We start from the raw sequence: 18795 nt of genomic DNA, 5'->3' as shown, positions 1-18795 counted from the left end.
TCTTTTACATGTAGCTGTCCAGTTTTCCCAGCACCACTTACTGAAGAGGCTGTCTTTTCTCCACTGTATATTCTTGCCTCCTTTATCAAAGATAAGGTGACCATACGTGCGTGGGTTTATCTCTGGGCTTTCTATCCTGTTCCATTGATCTGTATTTCTGTTTTTGTGCCAGTACCATACTGTCTTGATTACTGTAGCTTTGTAGTATAGTCTGAAGTCAGGGAGTCTGATTCCTCCAGCTCCATTTTTCTTTCTCAAGATTGCTTTGGCTATTTGGAGTCTTTTGTGTTTCCATACGAATTGTGGAATTTTTTGTTCTAATTCTGTGAAAAATGCCATTGGTAGTTTGTTAGGGGTTGCACTGAATCTGTAGATTGCTTTGGACAGTATAGTCATTTTCACAGTGTTGATTCTTCCAATCCAAGAACATGATATATCTCTCCATCTGTTTGTATCATCTTTAATTTCTTTCATCAGTGTCTTATAGTTTTCTGCATACAGGTCTTTTGTCTTCTTACGTAGGTTTATTCCTAGGTATTTTATTCTTTTTGTTGCAATGGTAAATGAGAGTGTTTCCTTAATTTCGCTTTCAGATTTTTCATCATTAGTGTATAGGAATGCAAGAGATTTCTGTGTAAATGCCCCCTTTAAAAGACAAACTTCGATGAGATTTTTAAAAGAAGTTTCCAAAATATATGCTATTTATAAGATATATAGCTAAAACTTGAGGGTACAAAAAGGTTTAAAAGCGTGGATAAAAATATACCACACAGGCTTCCCTGGTGGTGCAGTGGTTGAGAGTCCACCTGCCAATGCAGGGGACACGGGTTCGTGCCCCGGTCCGGGAAGATCCCACATGCCGCGGAGCGGCTGGGCCCATGAGCCATGGCTGCTGAACCTGCGCGTCTGGAGCCTGTGCTCCGCAACGGGAGAGGCCACAACAGTGAGAGGCCCACGTACTGCAAAAAAAAAAAAAAAAAAATTGTACAACTGGCCATCAAGCAATCTCAAAAATTTTCTGGCCATCAAGCAATCTCAAAAATTTTCAAAGAAGTAATGTAGTATAGAGTACATTCTCTGGCCACAATGCACTTAGAAGTGAATAACAAAAAGACAGTCATTAAACTTCACATCCTAAGTTGGTTGTTGTCCCCCTAAAATTTCATATCCACCCAGAAGCTGGGAGTGTGACCCTGTTTGGAAATAGGGTCTTTGCAGATGTAATCAAGTTAAATGAGGTCATGCTCGATTAGGAGGAGCCCTAAGTCCAAGGTGACCATTGTCCTTATAAGAAGAGGGAAATTTGGACACAGAGATACAGACACACAAGCACAGCCACGAGGAGACGGGGGCAGAGGCTGGAGCGACACATCGAGAAGGCAAGGATGGCACGCAGCCACCGAAAGCTGGGGGAGACTCTGCCTCAGAGCCTCCAGAAGGAGCCTGCCCTGCCAGCACCTTGCTCTCAGACTTGCAGCCTCTAGAACTCTGAGAGAATAAACGTCGTCTTAAGCCACCCAGCTTTTCGTACCTTGTTGGGACGGCTCTAGGAAACTAGTATACCCCATAGGTTTGGGAATTAAGAAACATACTTCTAAGTAGACCATAAGTCAAAGAAAAAAATAAAAATGGAAGTTCAAAATGTTTTGAATTAAATGGTAATGAAAATGTCGTGTATCTAAACCTAAGAGATTAAACTTAAGCAATGGTAGAGCGGTATTTATAGTCTTAAGTTTATATAAATCAGGAAAGAAGAAAGGATAAAAATAAATGAGTTAAATATCCAAGATAAGGAGTTAGAAGAAGAAAAAACCCAAGAATGTAGAATGAGGGACATAACAAACATAAGAGCAGAAATCAATGAAATAAAAACAAAAAATACAGTAGCAAGTACTAGACGAATCTTAGAAACATAATGTTGCCTATTTGAAGAAGCAAGTTGCGGAAGAGTACATGTAATATTCCATTTACATAGGTGTTTGAAACAAGGAAAACTAAATGTGATGTATGTGGCAAACGATTTCAGGTAGGATCTCTGTCTGAGCTAGAAGGGGTGGCATGGGATTGGAGAAGGAGGGAAGCAGGAGGAAGGAAGCAGTGAACTTCCTTTGTTTGGTAGCCTCTTGCAGTTCTTCTTTTACGGCTCTCCTAGTCATATCCTCTGACCATGTTCCCACTTTTAAAAACAAGGTTATTGCTGACATGGAGGCACAAGTCCACAAGTTGAGAGAAGAGCTGATCAGCGTGAACTCCCAGCGGAAGCAGCAGCTGGTGGAGCTCGGTCTTCTTCGTGAAGAGGAGAAGCAGAGGACTGCTCGGGACCATGAGGCTGCCGTCAACAAACTGAAGGCTGAGTCAGAAAAGATGAAAATAGAGCTGAAAAAGACTCATGCCGCTGAGACAGAGATGACGCTGGAAAAGGTAAGATGCCCACCTGGATGTGTTATAGACAGTCGAGACCCGTGTTTGAGATCCACTGATGCCACCGTTATATTTAATCTCGAAGAGGTGGTGGACTTAGAATTACTCTCCAGTTGATAAACCATTCAAATGAGCAATCTAAGTGTCTTGCTGTATGTCTCAGGGAGTTTCCTGACTTTTCCCTTGACTTTTGTGGAAGGGATTGTATGGAATATCCCTTCCATAGTTATTAAACATACACTGTGAGAAAAGTGTTATAATATTATCAAATATTATACTGATTAGGAGTATTGGGGCTGTAACCTTGAGTTTTTCCTAAGGTAAGACTAGGTTTCAGATCTTTCTTATGTTGTCTAATGGTCATTTCTAGATTTTACAGTTTTTTATGTGTCCCATAGATGATGACATATTTTCCCAGATTGATATTTCAAATGAAGAACTTTCTTTAGAATTACACATTTTTGAAATATATGTCAGTATAATGTTTACACATTTTGAGTTGACTTATATTCCAGAGACAGCCTCAAATATTTGTTCTTCTGGTGTTCTGGAAAAGTATAAATATTTTAATCAGGTAGTAAAAGCGAATTGCTATTAATCATCACAACTGTCAACTGCCCCTTGAGTTCTTTAAGACCAACCTCTATCCTGGGATCAAGACACTGGGAAAGGGTAATTTAAGAATCTTCTGATTTTATTTTTTTCCTACCTCTTCTTGATCTTTAAATGGGAAGCCTTCATAGAGCATACCATGGCATTCCAGGTGCTGCTCTACTAATTTTACCTGGATTGTGGCCCTAAGGTGCTCACTTTGCATCAGTACCGTCATTTACCTGAGGGTCAGATTTCAGCAGACTGGGCCCGTGGCAGCCTGGCTCTGAACCCAGAGATAAACCGGAAGAGGGCTCTGAAGAGGCAGGAGTGAAGAGGCAGGAGTGCACCTGGCTTCCTGGAGGGACCGCAAGGAGGCCAGTGTGGCTGGGAAAGACGGAGGAGGGGAGGACGAGGGGCTGAGGTCAGGGACGAGGCCTCTGGGGACGGACCGGGCCCCGTAGGGCTGTGGAGGCCACTGCAAGGGCTTGGCTTTGGCCCCCATAAGTAGAGGAAGCCTGGCGTGCTTGGAGCAGAGGGCTCTCGGGCCACGCCCGCCTGCGAGGGTGAAGGTGGAAGTGGGGAGACTAGTTCAAAAGCTATTGCAGTGATTTAGACCAGAGTTGAGAGATGCTGGGCTTGGCCAGTAGCACTGAAGGTGGTACACGGGTCCGGCTGGGTTACGGTCTGATGGTCTGCAGGCAGAGCTGATGGGATCTGCTTTGGGTTCAGACGTGGGAGTGGGGGGTCGGGGGAGAGGCGGAGGGAGAGAGAACCTGTGAGTGAGTCGCCCAGCGTGATTCCAAGGCGACTTGCTGGAGCCACGAAGCGAGCGGAGTTACGTGCCCTTTGCTGTGTGTGAGAGACGGCAAGAGCTGCGCAGGCCACAGGGACACGACCTGGCTGAGGGGCCTTCGTACCCCAGTGAGGATGCTAGCAGTCATTCCATCAGAGCAGCGCGGAATCGTGCTCTTTGATGCCAAAATATACAAGGTGTCAGGAACTGGGGAATGTCCTGATACCGAGTAGTTTTCGCCACCTGACAAGCGCACAGGAGAAGGGGAAGCTTACCGATGGGGAAGCTGCTGGGAGCTGACACACGCCGCACCTCAGCTCTGCTCACTGCCGCCAAAAGTTCAAAGTATCTCCAAGTAAATGTGCTTAAATGGCACGGATACCAGTGCACCTCGAGTTTTTAAAACACTGGACATAGTAAAGCCAGACTTATAAAACATACAGCTTAGGCCTTCATTTTCTTGAATCACGTGTTCACATTTTAAAGGTTTCTTTTTAATAGGAGATGAATTTTTCAAGGATAGGTTTATATGTGTTACTAACGAATTGACAGGTTACAGATAATAAAAGAAATTAGTATTAGAAGCCATCAGTAATTTCTTTGGCAAGTATTTCTTGAATATTTTCTATATCTCAAAGGCATTATCCCAGGCACTTTGGGGCTACACAGAAAAAGGGAAAAAAAGGCACTGTCCTTAAGGAGATTATAAAACAGTAGTGGCTGCAGGACACACACACGTACACAGATAACTGTAATGCAAGGTAGAGTGTGAACTGGGGGGAAATGGTTTTCTATTAAGAAAATCAGGGGAAATTACCTGGAAGAGATGGATGTCACTTGAACTGGACACGGGTAATGTGTAGGATTTTCTAGTGTGTTCTAAGCCACAGGAATGACCACGGCAAGAGCCATGTGCGTGGCATAGCGGCTACTGAGGGAGGGTGGCCAGCGACGAGCCTGGAGACGGCGGGGGCGCCGGAGGCCTCCGAAGCTGTGGTGGGGATTAGGCTTCATGGGGTAACAGTGAGGAGGTACTGAAGGTTTTTTTTTGTTGTTTTTGTTTTTTTGTGGTACGTGGGCCTCTCACTGTCGTGGCCTCTTCCGTTGCGGAGCACAGGCTCTGGACGCACAGGCTCAGTGGCCATGGCTCACGGGCCCAGCCGCTCTGCGGCACATGGAATCTTCCCGGACCGGGGCACGAACCCGCGTCTGCTGCATCGGTAGGCGGACTCTCAACCTCTGCGCCACCAGGGAAGCCCAAGTACTGAGGGTTTCTAAGCCATGAAGTGTCAAGATTCGAGCGGTTATTAGGAGAATCTTTCCAAGGTGCCATGGAGTAGAGGTAGCTGGCAGGACTGGATTAATCCAGGTGACAGGTCCCCGAGGGCACCTCAGAGGTACGGGAATGTGGTGGGGGCCTCGTGGTGAGCACGGGCCAGAGGAGGCGTGTGTGAGAGTCAGCCCAGCCACGGCGCCGATTACACTTGTGAGGTGTAAACCCCGCCCTGGATGAATGGGGAATGTCACAGTCTCTGGTCCGGGGAAGGGGATGAAGTCGGTTATGAACGTCAGTTGCATTTGGACCCAGCTGTGACGTTCCCTTGCGGTCGAAGGGACGTCTGTAGTTAATCCCAGGAAGAGCAGGACCGGAGGAGTAGCCCTAGAATGGAGCCTGCGCAGGGAGAGTACAGACGGAAAACCAGCAGCTGGGGAGGGCTTCATCGGTGAAGTCGGAGAGATGGTCCAAGAAGGGCCCTTACGGTGAGAGGGACGCGAGGAAGAAGGCATTTTCATGGGAAGGAAGGAGGAGAGTATTCGGAAGGAGGCTTGCCAGGAATGCAACAGAAGACCCGGAAGGATGAGGGTGAGAGAAGGGCCCCAGGATTGGAAACCGAGAATCGTTGATGACCTTGGACGGATCGCTGCAGGTGGCGGTGTGGCCGGAGCACGGCTGCAGGGGTCAGGGAGCGGGGAGCGAGGGGCTGGAGGTGAGGGGAAGCCTGACGCTCCAGGGAGGTGTCACCCGGAGAGCAGCGGGAGTTACGGAGGGCGCTTAGGTGGAAACACCTGGAAATGCCTGGAAGAGGGAGAGAGAGACGAGAGACCCGCGCACCACTGCGGCTTGTGACCCGAGCGGCGAGGGCGTGAGCGCGGCAGGCAGGGCTCTGCTCCTGGGACCCGCCTCGCCCTCCCTGCCTGGGGTGCTCTCCCTGCCTGGGATGCTCTCGCGCGCGTTCTCCTATAGTCGTCCTCCCGCTTGTCCCCCGCTCTTCTTGCAGCCCCACCTCTAGCTGACGTCCTGTCCCCCTCCCTCCTCAGCACCTCCCGAGGTCTTCACAGCTCGTCTCACTCTCTGAATACGTCTTCATTTTTTTACTTATTTGCAACGCCCACCCCCCATTAGACCATAACCTCATTAGCAGGACTTTGTCTATCTCGTTCATTTCTGTACTGCCAGTGTCTAGAAAACTTGGCCCATGGTGGGTGCTCACCTGTGTATGTTAAGGAGGGGATGGCAGGAGCCGTGACTTTCTAGGGGGAAGAAGGAAGGAGAGAATTGGGAAGGATACAAAGGAGTCTGACGAGACTCGAGAAGAGCTTCTGTCTGATGCCATCTGGATCCTTAGTAAAGTATCACCGCAGTCTGTGCAGCCTGAGGAATTTCAAGACGAGTGGGACCCCTGGGCTGCAGGCTGAGCAGATGGTTGGGATGCAGCTGAAGGAAGGGGATGGAGGGAATGTGCACGGGTAGGATTGGGGTTCTGCAGGGAGAGAGCAGAGCATGGCGGGGTGAGTGTGGAAGAATGGAATGCCCTGAACTGAACTGAGAACACAAGTGATACAGGAAGATAGAAGCGGGGTTTAAGTGGAGTGATTTTAGCTGACATGGATAATGAATTGGAATGCAGGCACTTGGTGGCATCAGGAGGGCCTGGGGGACAGGAGGAGAGCATTAAGTTGCCATGTTAGTGCCATGAGTTCCAGAGTCCGTATGATAAAATACAAGTGCTCTGCTCTTGATGCGAAGAGCAATTTGCATTTCCCATTGATGTATATTTTTCCTTAACTAGTTGAAGGAGTTCCCCACGCAGTGAGAACAGCGCTGTGAGTTCCCTGAAACAGTCCTTGTGAAATATTCGTTTCCAAAGCTTCATGATCACGCATGGTGCCTCGTACAAAGTAGGCATTCGTACATGTTAAGTGAATAAACGAATGACGATGAACTTAGAAATTAGTTCTGCGGTTTCTGCTACTGTGAATGGTAATACGAATAAATTAAAAATTGCCATTGATTCATCCAAGTTTGCTTTCAGAGCAGTATATGTACTTTGGGTAGGACAAGATGCACCTTATATTCAAATATTCATTTCTATTGTTGTAATTCCCTTCATATTAGTAAGTTAAAAGCAAAGCATAACATCTTTTAAAGATAGTTTTAAAAATTAATAGATATTTGAGTTCTCACTATAAAAATTTGAATTAGCTCTAATGAATTGATAGATAATTCTCTTGCTAGCCTGTTGTGTCATCGTGCATGTTACTTGAATTCTTCTCACTATGTCTTATAAAAGGTTTAATGTTTTATCATTTTAAAATAAATCTGAAAGTTAAAATATTTGCTAGTGTTTCAAACTCCAGTGAGAATTGAGGATTTAGAAATTGGTTTTCTCTCATTAAGTATAAAGTTGAGGTTCAAAGAGGAGAGAATAACCCCAGAATAATAAATAATCTAAATGTAACCTTCCCTGTGGGTCTGGGTTGTTTCAGTAGCACTTACAATGTTAAGGTTATAAAAGAATTCCTAAGTCCAGATCCTCCCTGAGTTTCTGTCAGCAGCGATTTAGACCCCAGTGATATCTTCAATGGCTCTGAGTTAAGAGAAACATGAAATACCTCCACAAGGTCAAAATACTTGAAATAGAGAATCCAAGAGAATGAATGATTGACATTTGCAAAGTGAAAGCTGCTTTTCCAGCCTTTTAAAATCTTTTTAAACCAAATTGAAACAAAGTCCATAAAATCTGAACCTTTGAAAAATTAAAGAACATTATTATTAAATGATGGTCGTGGGTAACTCTCAGATGTTTGATTAAAACTTTGGTATTTTGGGGCTTCCCTGGTGGCGCAGCGGTTGAGAGTCCGCCTGCCGATGCAGGGGACACGGGTTCGTGCCCCCGTCCGGGAGGATCCCACGTGCCGCGGAGCGGCTGGGCCCGTGAGCCATGGCCGCTGAGCCTGCGCGTCCGGAGCCTGCGCTCCGCAATGGGAGAGGCCACAACAGTGAGAGGCCCGCGTACCGCAAAAAAACAAAACAAAAAAACTTTGGTATTTAAAATTTACCATTCTTTCAGAAGTCTATTCAGCTATTTTAAAAATAGCCTTTCTTGAAATAGAAGATATTTTAGAAAATATGGGAAATAGAGAGGTGTAAAATTCCTTGTTACTATCACCACCCAGAGATAACCAATAGTAGTAATTTAATATGTATATAAAATAGCTATATTAACTTAGCTGACTGAGATCATACTAAATAAACAGCTATGCCTTTTGCTTTTTTAAGAGCTATGCTAATAATATTCCAATGTCATTTGGAATTCTTTGAAAATGTAGTTTTCATTTTTTCATAATACTGTGTTTTATGGATGTAGCATGATTTAGTGTGAAATTCCTTTATTTTTAAACATTTAGCTTTAAACATTTTTATGTAAATTGATGCAAAAATTAACATCTTCATACATCAAATTTTGTCAACATTTCCCTTTTTTTACCCCTTAGTTTAAGATCCCAGTAGAATTACAGGATCGAATTGCTTTTCAAAACGGTTGTACTAATTTGTATTTTCCCCAACAGAATATCTGTTTTATCTAGACAGTCCTTAGTATTAAACCTCTTCTTTGATTTGGGGTGTGGGGTGGTGAAAAACGTTAATTGTTTCTAATTTGCATTTTTAAGAGTGAGACTGAACATATATAATAGATTTGCTATTCGTGTTTCATTTTCTGAGAAGTGCTTGTTCACCTCCTTTGTCAGTTTCTCTTCTGTTAATGTCCTAGTGTTATCCTCATCACCTTATATAAACCTGTTTATGTTTAGGATGATGAAGCTCTTTGTGGCAGGTACTTTTGGTATTTGCCTTCTACTTTTGTCATTTAATTTTATGATACACAAAATTCTTATTTGTATTTGTGTAATCTATCAATTCCTTTGTGAAGTCTCCAGTATAAGTAGTTGTTTTAAGCTTCACGATTTGATATTTTAAAATATATGAACACATCAAGCATTTTCCACGCCGTACTAAGTAAAATGCTCTTATGAAATTGACATAGTACTTACCCGCTTGGGCTCCTGGTCTGTAATTTTAATGGTATCTGAAGGATTATACTGGAATTCTGCCAGCCTGAAGTCATTAAAAGGCTTTGAGCAACAATTCAGCATCTTTTTCAAATTTAAGAAAAGCTCCATATGGTACAATTATTCAAAGCTAAGGTCATAGAAACTACTTAAACCTTTGAAATTTATAATTAAAGGATTAATATTAACTTATGAAGACGTCATTTTGGCTTAAAATGGATTTCTAATCTCAATTCTGTTCTTTTTACTTTGATCTTTTCCCTGAGTTTTTCCTTTGCTAAAAATGTGAAGTTTGTATCCTTAAATTTTTAAATATGATTCTCGAACAGTTCAGATTTATAAAAATTGATTGACAAACAACATCCCATTTGATTTTTACAGTATTCCACAAACGTTGATGAACTTCAAGTCGGTGTTTTCTTCTGGGTTTTTAACCCACAGCTTGGTATAATGGACTCTAATGATACCTCTAAAAGTAACAATAAATTAATCTGGAAAAGAAAAAACTTGCACAAATGGAAACTTGGAAAACTTTGGGTGTGTTCGTAATTTGAATATGATGGATTGGTGTTCATTTATATTGTTTAGAATTTTAAAGTATCTTCAAATGGCCTCAATCGTAAACCTTCTTTTGAATGGTGAAAGGGGCTATGTCTTATACAAAAGCTAAGATTTTTTGTCATTTTGACAATATATTCAAATCAGTCCAAACCACATATTTTAGTTCAATCAGTTAATGTATCTCTGTGTAACAAGAGGAACTGTGTGTTCCTTTGAGACTCAGTTTAACATCAATTCCCAGCTCTCTCCCACTTCTTCTGATTCTGATGCGAGGCACCTGTTTCACAGTGCTCCCACTAAATACTGGAATCGTATCTGGGGTGTCTGCTTATTCAGCCGAAGTAGCAGAGGATCTGTCATCATTCGTGCTTGAATAGTTACGTTGCCAGGGTTTTACCGCCCTCTCCTGCGTGGGCTGCAGAGTCGCGGGCGGGTGAGGTGGAGAAGCGCTGCTGCCTGATGCGCAGCTCCCCACCGTTTCCCTGAGAACCTCTCGCACCCCCTCTACCTGCGCTGCTTCCTGTAGCGGAGGGCTCCTGTTTTCCAGCAGATCTGGGAGAGCAAAGCAGTAGCTTCACTTCCGAGGCTATAGCTTTCCTAGGCTGGAGAGCTAAGTTTTACTAGGAGGAAATGAAAAGACAGTGTATTTTATGTTAGGGATTATTTGAAAATCAGATCTAGAATTATAAATGAATCATTGTTTATTTTTAAAGTAAACATTTAAAGTTTCTAAGATTAACCCCCCTTGTCATTCTGTAGCCTAACTTTCTAATACTCTAATCGTACCAATATAAATGGGAGTTCTGCCACTCGCCAGTTGTTGTTGGTTTTATCCTTTTTGGACGTTCTTAAGGGAAAAATTTTTACCTAGAATAAAGGAAAAAACTCTTAGGTCAGTGCAGCAAGTGATAGTAATCGGTAAGTTATTGAAAGTAGAGCAGTTTACTTGCCGTCCTCAGAGACTGATACCCAAACTAAGAGAGGCGGGAGCAAGTAAGTGAGCAGGTGTTTGTGCCCAGAGCCGTGTGTGTGTGTGTGTTTAAGGTTAGTATTGATAACTGTACAGGTCTTTTGATCCTTTTGGCTTCGAGGCCAAACCTATAGGAGTGTTATTTATTTATTTATTTGAAGCATACTTGACATACAATATTATATCAGTTTCATGTGTACAACATAATGATTCAACATTTCCCTACATTACGAAATGATCACCACAGTGTACGTTTAGTTACCATCTGTCATCATACAAAGTTAACACAGTATTATTCACTCTATTCCCCATACAATACAGTATATCCCCATTGTTTATTTAATTTATTACTTATTTTATGACTGGAAGTTTGTACTTCTTAATCCCCTTCACCCAGTTCATCTTGCCCCTCAACCTCCACTCCCCGCTGGCAACCGGTCAAACTATTCTCTGTATCCATGGGTCTGGGTTTTGTTCTGCTGTTTAGATTCCAGATATAAGTGAAATCATGCACTATTTGTCTTTCTGTGTCTGATTTATTTCACTTAGCATAAAGCCCTCAAGGTCTATCCATGTTGCACGTGGCAAGATTTCTTTCTTTTCATGGTTAAGTAGTATTCCACGTCTTCTCTATCCATCGATGGCTACTTGGGTTGTTTCCATATCTTGGCTATTGGAAATAACGCTGCAGTGAATATAGAGGAGTATATATCTTTGCAAATTAGTGTTTTCATTTTTTTCAAGTAGATACCCAGAAGTGAAATTGCTAGATCATGCGGTAGTTATATCTTTAATTTCTCATATTCTGTAGTGGCTGCACCAATATGCATTCCCACCAACAGTGTACAGATGTAGCCTTTTCTCCACATCCTTGCCAGCATTTGTTATTTCTCGTCTTTTTGATAACAGCTATCATGACAGGTGTGAGGTGACAGCTCATTGTAGTTTTGATTTGCATTTCCCTAATTACTAGTGTTGTTGAGCATCCTTTCATGTGTCTCTTGGACATTTGTATGTCTTTGAAAAAATGTCTATTTAGATCCTCTGCCCATTTTTTAATTAGTTTAGTTTTTATTGTTGATTTGTATGAGTTCTTTATATATATTTTGGATATTAACCCTTTATCAGATATAATTTGCAAACACCTTCTGCATTCAGTAGGTTGCCGTTTCATTTTGTTGATGGTTTCCTTTGCTGTGCAGAAGCTTTTTAGTTTGAGGCAGTCCCATTTGTTTATTTTTGCTGTTGTTGTCCTTGCCTTTGGGGTCAGATCCAAAAAAACACGGCTAAGACTGATGTCAGAAGCTTACCGCCGATGTTTTCTTCCAGGATTCTTATGGTTTCAAGTCTTACAAGTCTTTCAAGTCTTTAACCCATTTTGAGTTTATTTTTGTATGTGGTGTAAGATAGTGGTCCAGTTTCATTCTTGTTCATGTAGCTGTCCAGTTTTCCCGGCACCACTTATTGAAGAGACTGTCCTTTCCTCGTTGTATACTCTTGCCTCCTGTGTCGTACATTGACCATACACGTGCGGTTTTATTTCTGGACTCTCTATTCTGTTCCACTGATCTGTAGGTCTGTTTTTATACCAATACCATACTACTTTTTAATTTCTATAGCTTTGTAGTATAGTTTGAAACCAGGGAGCATGATATCTCCAACTTTGTTCTTCTCTCTCAAGATTGCTTTGGCTATTGAGGATCTTTTGTGTTTCCACACAATCTTTAGAATTATTTGTTCTAGTTCTGTGAAAAATGCCACTGGAATTTTGGTAGGGATTGCATTGAATCTGTAGATTGCTTTGGGTAGTATGGACATATTAATGGTATTAATTCTTCCAATCCATGAGCACAGAATATCTTTCCATTTATTTGTGTCTTCTTTAATTTCCTTCAGCAGTGTTTTATAGTTTTCAGTGTACAGGTCTTTCACCTCTTTGGCTGAATTTATTCCTAGGTTTTTATTCTTTCTGATTCAATTGTGAGTGGGATTGTTTTCTTGATTTCTCTTTCTGATAGTTCATTATTAGTGTATAGAAACACAACAGGTTTCCGTATATTAATTTTTTATCCTGCAGCTTTACTGGATTCATTTATTAGTTCTAACAATTTTTTGGTGGAGTCTTTAAGGTTTTCTATATATGGTATTATGTCATCTGTAAACAGTGACAGTTTTTCTTCCTTTTCAGTCTAGATGCATTTTATTTCTTTTTCTTGCCTAATTGCTGTGGCTAGGACTTCCAATACTATGTTAAATAAAAGTGACCAGAGTGAGTATCCTTGTCTTGTTCCTGATATTAGAGGAAAAGCTTTTGGCTTTCCACAGTTGTATATGATAGTCATACACAGACTTTATTATGTTGAGGTACATTTCCTCTTTGTTGAGAGCTTTTATAAATGGATGTTGAATTTTGTCAGATGCTTTTTCTGCATCTATTGAAATGGTCAATGATTTTTATCTTTCATTTTGTTAAGGTGGTGTGTCATCACCTTATGAACCATTAGAATTATGAACCATTCTTGCTTTGGAGTAAATCCTACTTGATCATGGTGTATGATACTGTTAATGTATTGTTGAATTTGGTTTGCTAATATTTTGTTGAGGATTTTTGCATCTATGTTCATCAGGGATATTGGCCTGTAATTTTCTTATTTATGGTGTCTTTGTTTGGTTTTGGTATCAGAGTAATGCTGGCCTTCCTTGTAAAATGAGTTTGGAAGGATTCCTTCTTCTTAAATTGTTTGAAAAAGTTTGAGAAGGATAGGTATTAAATATCTTTGAATGCTTGGTAGAATTCACCCATCAAACCATCTGGTCCTGGACTTTTGTTTGTTGGGAGTTTTTTGATTAATGATTCAGTCTCCTTACTAATAATTGTTGTTGTCAGAGTTTCTCTTTGTGTGTGTGTGTGTGTGTGTGTGTGTTTAAGATTAGTAATGATAACTGTACAATCCTTTTTGATTCTTTCAGCTTCGTGGCCAAACTTATAGGAGTCTTATTGGACACGGCATCTTTTTTTCATAACACTGAAGAATATAAAATGAAAAAATCTGTTTTATTAGTATCTTCATCAATGATGACATGATTACAAATAACAACATAAATAATAATTTATGGCACTATCTTGATAGTTTACCATAAATAGTGAGCCTATACATTCCAATTTGCCCAGGAAAGTCCCTGTTTATACCTGTTGTCCCAGTATCCTGTATGATTTAACGTTTCCCTAGCCTCTTTCACTCTTAAACATGTCCCAGCTTGCATGCTAAGTTATATGATTACCCTAATTATGAAGGTACTTTTTATGTAAAGGAGGCATCTTTTCTTTTTATATATCCTATGACTTAATTACTAAACATTATAATGCTGAATACATATATTTTAAATGAGTGCCTTTTTGACAGTAATACTGAACTTAGGTTTAGATAACTAGACTCTAGTTATTTTAATACCCCGACTAGCCTTTACTGATGTTTTTTTTCACACCAGACTAACATTTCAGTAGCATTCAATGCACTTAGCTCAAAAGTTTATTAGGAGACTATCCACACTCTTGACTTATTTTGCTTAGAGAGTCTCTGTGAGGGGAGGGCAGATGGTGAGCTGATGGGCGTTAGGTGTTGGGTGTTGAGTGTCAGAGCATAGTGCAGTGGAAGAGCTCTGGGCTGAGAGTCACGTCTTGTTCTAACCACTGTTCATAATGGAAGGGAAGCAATCATGCTATGTGAGGCAGGGTTTCCTGATTCAATATTGTGATGATTAAATAATGATTATAAGTGGTCAACTAACTGAGTTGAATTGAATACATTACAGGATACAGAAAAAAAAATGATGTACATGACTAGGAAAAGTGCAGTTGGCTTAAATAAACTTCTGCATCTTCACGAGTAATCAAGGAAACACTAATTGAGACAAGATGCTACTTCGCATACATTGAATAAACACATTATTTTAATAATACCATGTTTTGTTTTAAATTAATAATACCAAATACCAAGCGTGCAGTGAATAAATACTCTAAAACGTTGTTAGTATGAGTAGAAATTGGTACAGCCTTCCTGAAAGCCTTCAGTAACCTAAGCTATTAACTTTAAAAATATCTATCTCTTTTGACTTAGTAATTTTTCCTGGTTAGCATAATATTGATAATAAAAACCCCAGAAATATATCCCTCTAAACAGAAATTAATCTCACTCTGAATATTGTTAAAAAATGAAATAAAGTATTGGGCAATAGAATCTAATAGTGCATTTAAAACATCATATACCACGATCACATGGGTTTTATTCCAGGAATGCAAAGATGGCTTGATATTAGGAATGCTATTAGTATAATTCACTATATTGATAAATCACAAGTGAAAAATTGTATACAGTCTTCTCCATATTCTTCACAATGAGCCTAAGCTGCTGTAAAAAAAGAACCCCAAAACCATGGACAAGTGAGATTGGGAGTTTACTTCACTCTCTCATCACAGTCTGGTTCAGGGGTGGGAACAAATTGTTCCGTCCCACTAGGTCATTCAGGAACCCAGGCTGGCTCGTGGAATGGCTCTGTCATCTTCAGTGTGGAGCTTCCACCTCTGCCTTAGATGGTTCCAGCCGTCACCACTTCTCAACCAGCAGGAAGGGGGGAGGAAGATGAGGACAAGGAAGTACTTTTTAGGAGGTGCCATGGCAACAGTCGCATGCGTCATCCCCACTCACGCTCCACTGGAGGAGTCTTAGCCCTAGGGCTGCGCCTGCAGAAGCAGGGACTTGCTAGCATGTGCGCATTACGAGTTGGGCGGACTGTTATTTTAAAAAGAAGAACTGATGCTAAGGGGAATGAGCAGGCAATGGCACGTTTGTCATGCTTTTAGCGTTTGATACCTGTTCTGTGTAGAGTGGTCCTAGACGCTTGCTACAGCAGCGCACAAAGAGCCAGATAGTCCTGCCTTCTCAGAGCTCACATTCCAGCAGGAGAGACGGACTTAAGCCGAGAACGTGCTGTGTAAGCAGCATACACGGAATTTTTAAAAGTGTCCAAGTGCTATTGAATAAAATGATAGAGAAGGTTAAGGGAGGCTCTGGAGTTCCAGAGTTGGGACCATTTAAATAGTGTGGTCAGTGTTGGCCTCACTGATAAGGTCAGTGAAGGGGTTGAGTCGGCCTTGTAGGTATTTGGAGGAAGAAATGTACGGCACGGTGAACAGCCAGTGCAAGGACATGGCAGCGGGAGCATGGCTGGCATGGCCAAGGAACAGCAGGGAAGCCACTGTGAAGAGAGCAGAGCAGCCCAGGGAGAGGAAATGGGAGATGCGGTTCGGGGGACCCCAGGGGTCCTGACCACACAGGCCCTTCGAGCATGTCGTAAGGACCTTAACTGCAGGCATGGAAGAAAGCCAAGTACCGTGCCGTGATCTGACTCAGGCTGGAAAAGGTCATTCTAGTCGTGTGAGAGCACAGGTGAGAGGCAATGACGAGGGCGCTGCAGTAACCCTCCTGAGAGGTGGTGGCGTAGACCAGAGTGGCGGCAGCGCGGGTGGCCAGGTTCTGGATGTATTATAAGTTGGGGCCAGCACGGCTTTCTGAGGGATTCGATATGGGACGTGAGACTAAGAAAAAGTAAGCTATAGATAAACTTACATTTAGGGGAAGAATGGAGATATGCTAGCTCATTTCCTTGTGTGATGGGTTTATATGGGATTTTTAAATTACATTTTTCAGTTTTTTCTAAATGTTCTATGTTATAACCACTTTGTAAGCTGAACAGTGATGTACAAAGGTCACCATCTAGTTATCTTATTGCCCTGCCCGTAGGCCCTAGGGCATCTTCAACTTTCTTCCCATTTTCTGCCCCTGGGAGACCAGAGTCACAAAGAAAGGGATGTGCTGGTACTCAGCCCTGGAGTTACATGAGCAGTTACACGAGTTACATCAGAAACTGTTCAGCGTGATTGTGACATCAGTAGCCCCTGCCCACCCCTGCCTGAATCCCTGTCCCCTGACTCATCTTTCTGTCAGGGCAGGGCAGCTGTGCCCTCATTAGCCTCGAAGAGGGTTGTCCTGCAGGCTGTTCATCCGGCTCTCATCTTAGCTTCTGGAATCTTCCTGAGGGTCAAAGGAAATGTGGGCTTCTCTGACGTCAGACTCCTCGTCTCTCAAGGAGAGTCAAGCCCTGCGTCTGGTGGGGATGAAAGGAGAACATGGTAACACCCCCGAGACAGAGCAGGCTGGTGGTCTGAGGCCCCTGAGGGACACAGGACCGTCTGGCCTCAAAGAGAAGAAGGTAAGACTGAGACACAGGGCAGGGATCTTCCTAAAAGACAGATCTCATTGCTGGGCTGGATCAGGCCCTGGCAACGTCAAAATGGCCTCTCGCCTCAAAGAGAGTTATTTTAATGAGGCGGGGACAATGGAAGGAATGAAACTCTGATTCCATGTGACTGAAATCAGAGCCTCCGTCTAGATCTGTTGGACAGCTGCCCTGAGAAGCACCAAGGAACAGCGTTAGGCAGAACCTTCAGGACAAGGTGGACTGTGAGCGAATGGCGTTTCCCACTCCCGCTTAAGAACTTCCGGGTACCATTGCCCACGACAAAGTGAGTTACCATGGCACCTTAGTTTTCTGACAAAGGGTTTATATAACCTCATTTCTCTCTTCTATTTTCTCCTTCTTTTCCCTCTTATTAATTTTAATTACCTTAATTTTTTAGTGTACAGTTCAGTGGCATCGAGTACATTTAAATCATTGCACCATCCATCTCCAGAACTTCTTTCTTCATGCAAAACCTACATGATGCCCATTAAACACTAACTCCCTGTTTGCCCATCCCCCAGCTTCTGGAGGCCACCATTTTCCCCTCTGTCTCTGTCTCTGGCGACTCTGGGTGCCTACGTGATGCCCATTAAACACTAACTCCCTGTTTGCCCATCTCCCAGCTTCTGGAGGCCACCATTTTCCCCTCTGTCTCTGTCTCTGGCGACTCTGGGTGCCTACGTGATGCCCATTAAACACTAACTCCCTGTTTGCCCATCCCCCAGCTTCTGGAGACCACCATTTTCCCCTCTGTCTCTGTCTCTGGCGACTCTGGGTGCCCCACACGAGTAGAACCAGCAGCGTTGGTCTTTTTGTGACTGGCGGATTTCACTTAGCATATCGTCTTCCAGGTTTATCCACCTTATAGCGTATATCAGAACTTCTTTTTTTTCAAGACTGAATAATATTCCATTGTTTGTGTGTATAGACCACATGTTGTCTACCCATTCATCCCACCAATGGACACTTGGGCTGCTTCCACCTTTTGGCCATTGTGAATAATGCTGCTATGAACATGGGTATACAGACGTCTGAGTTGCCGCTTTCAGTTATTTTGGGTATATATTGAGTAATGGAATTGCTGGATCATATGATAATTCTGTTGTTAATTTCTTGAGAAATCTGCCGTGCTGTCTTCTTTAGCTGCTGCACCATTTTACATTCCCACCAGCAGTGCACAAGGGTTCCAGTTTCTCCACATCATGGCCAACACTTGTTGTTTTTGCTTTTTGTTTTTCTAGTAGCCATCAAAATGAGTGTGAAGTGGTGTCTTCTTCTACCTTTAACTGTCTCCCCCACCACAGACACATCTGTGCTGTGCCCAGGCCAGACGCTCGCTCTGTAAACGAGCAGGCTGCAAACACTCTCCCTTCCTGGCTCCACGCGGGCAGTGCCCTCGGCCTGGAAGACCTGCCAAACTCATCCTCGTTCAGCACATGGCCTGCCCGTCTCCCCCTTCCTACACCAGCTCCTGAGAAATCATGCTCTTTCCGATACTCCTGTAATTCTTCACTGATTGCTCTCTTTTTAAAATATTTTTAATCAAGATATAACTTACATACAGATGATGTATAATTCCACAGATTTTGACAGACCATCGCCACAGTCAAGATAACTGTTCCATCAGCTCAGATATCCCTCCAGACCTGGGGTGTCGCCCCTGTTCCCCCCCAGCCCCAGCTCCTGGGACCCGCTCATCTGTTTTCTGCAGCTATAGATTTGCCTTTTCCGGAGTGTCATATAAATGGATCATTCGATATGAGCCTTTTGAGTCTGGTTCTTTCCTTTAACATCATGCATTTGA

General features: G+C 42.7%; 1 protein-coding gene across 27 annotated transcripts in view; it reads left to right on the top strand.

The window, feature by feature from the left end:
- Positions 1-18795, top strand: part of CEP112 (centrosomal protein 112) — a 418997-nt gene that overhangs the window by 260251 nt on the left and 139951 nt on the right. For 26 of the 27 annotated variants that reach the window (XM_079905668.1, XM_079905662.1, XM_079905687.1 and 23 more), the window contains one exon: positions 2191-2421. In XM_079905668.1, the coding sequence (XP_079761794.1) occupies positions 2191-2421 (231 nt within the window). Of the gene's footprint in view, positions 1-2190; positions 2422-15208; positions 16785-18795 lie in introns of those variants that run through there. The other variant, XM_079905667.1, reaches the window with a different exon arrangement.

This window comes from Stenella coeruleoalba (genome assembly GCF_951394435.1).
Source record: "Stenella coeruleoalba genome assembly, chromosome: 19".
Taxonomy (NCBI): Eukaryota; Metazoa; Chordata; class Mammalia; order Artiodactyla; family Delphinidae; genus Stenella; species Stenella coeruleoalba.
The sequence above is the reverse complement of the archived record's forward strand: the minus strand, read 5'-3'. Positions and strand labels throughout refer to the sequence as shown.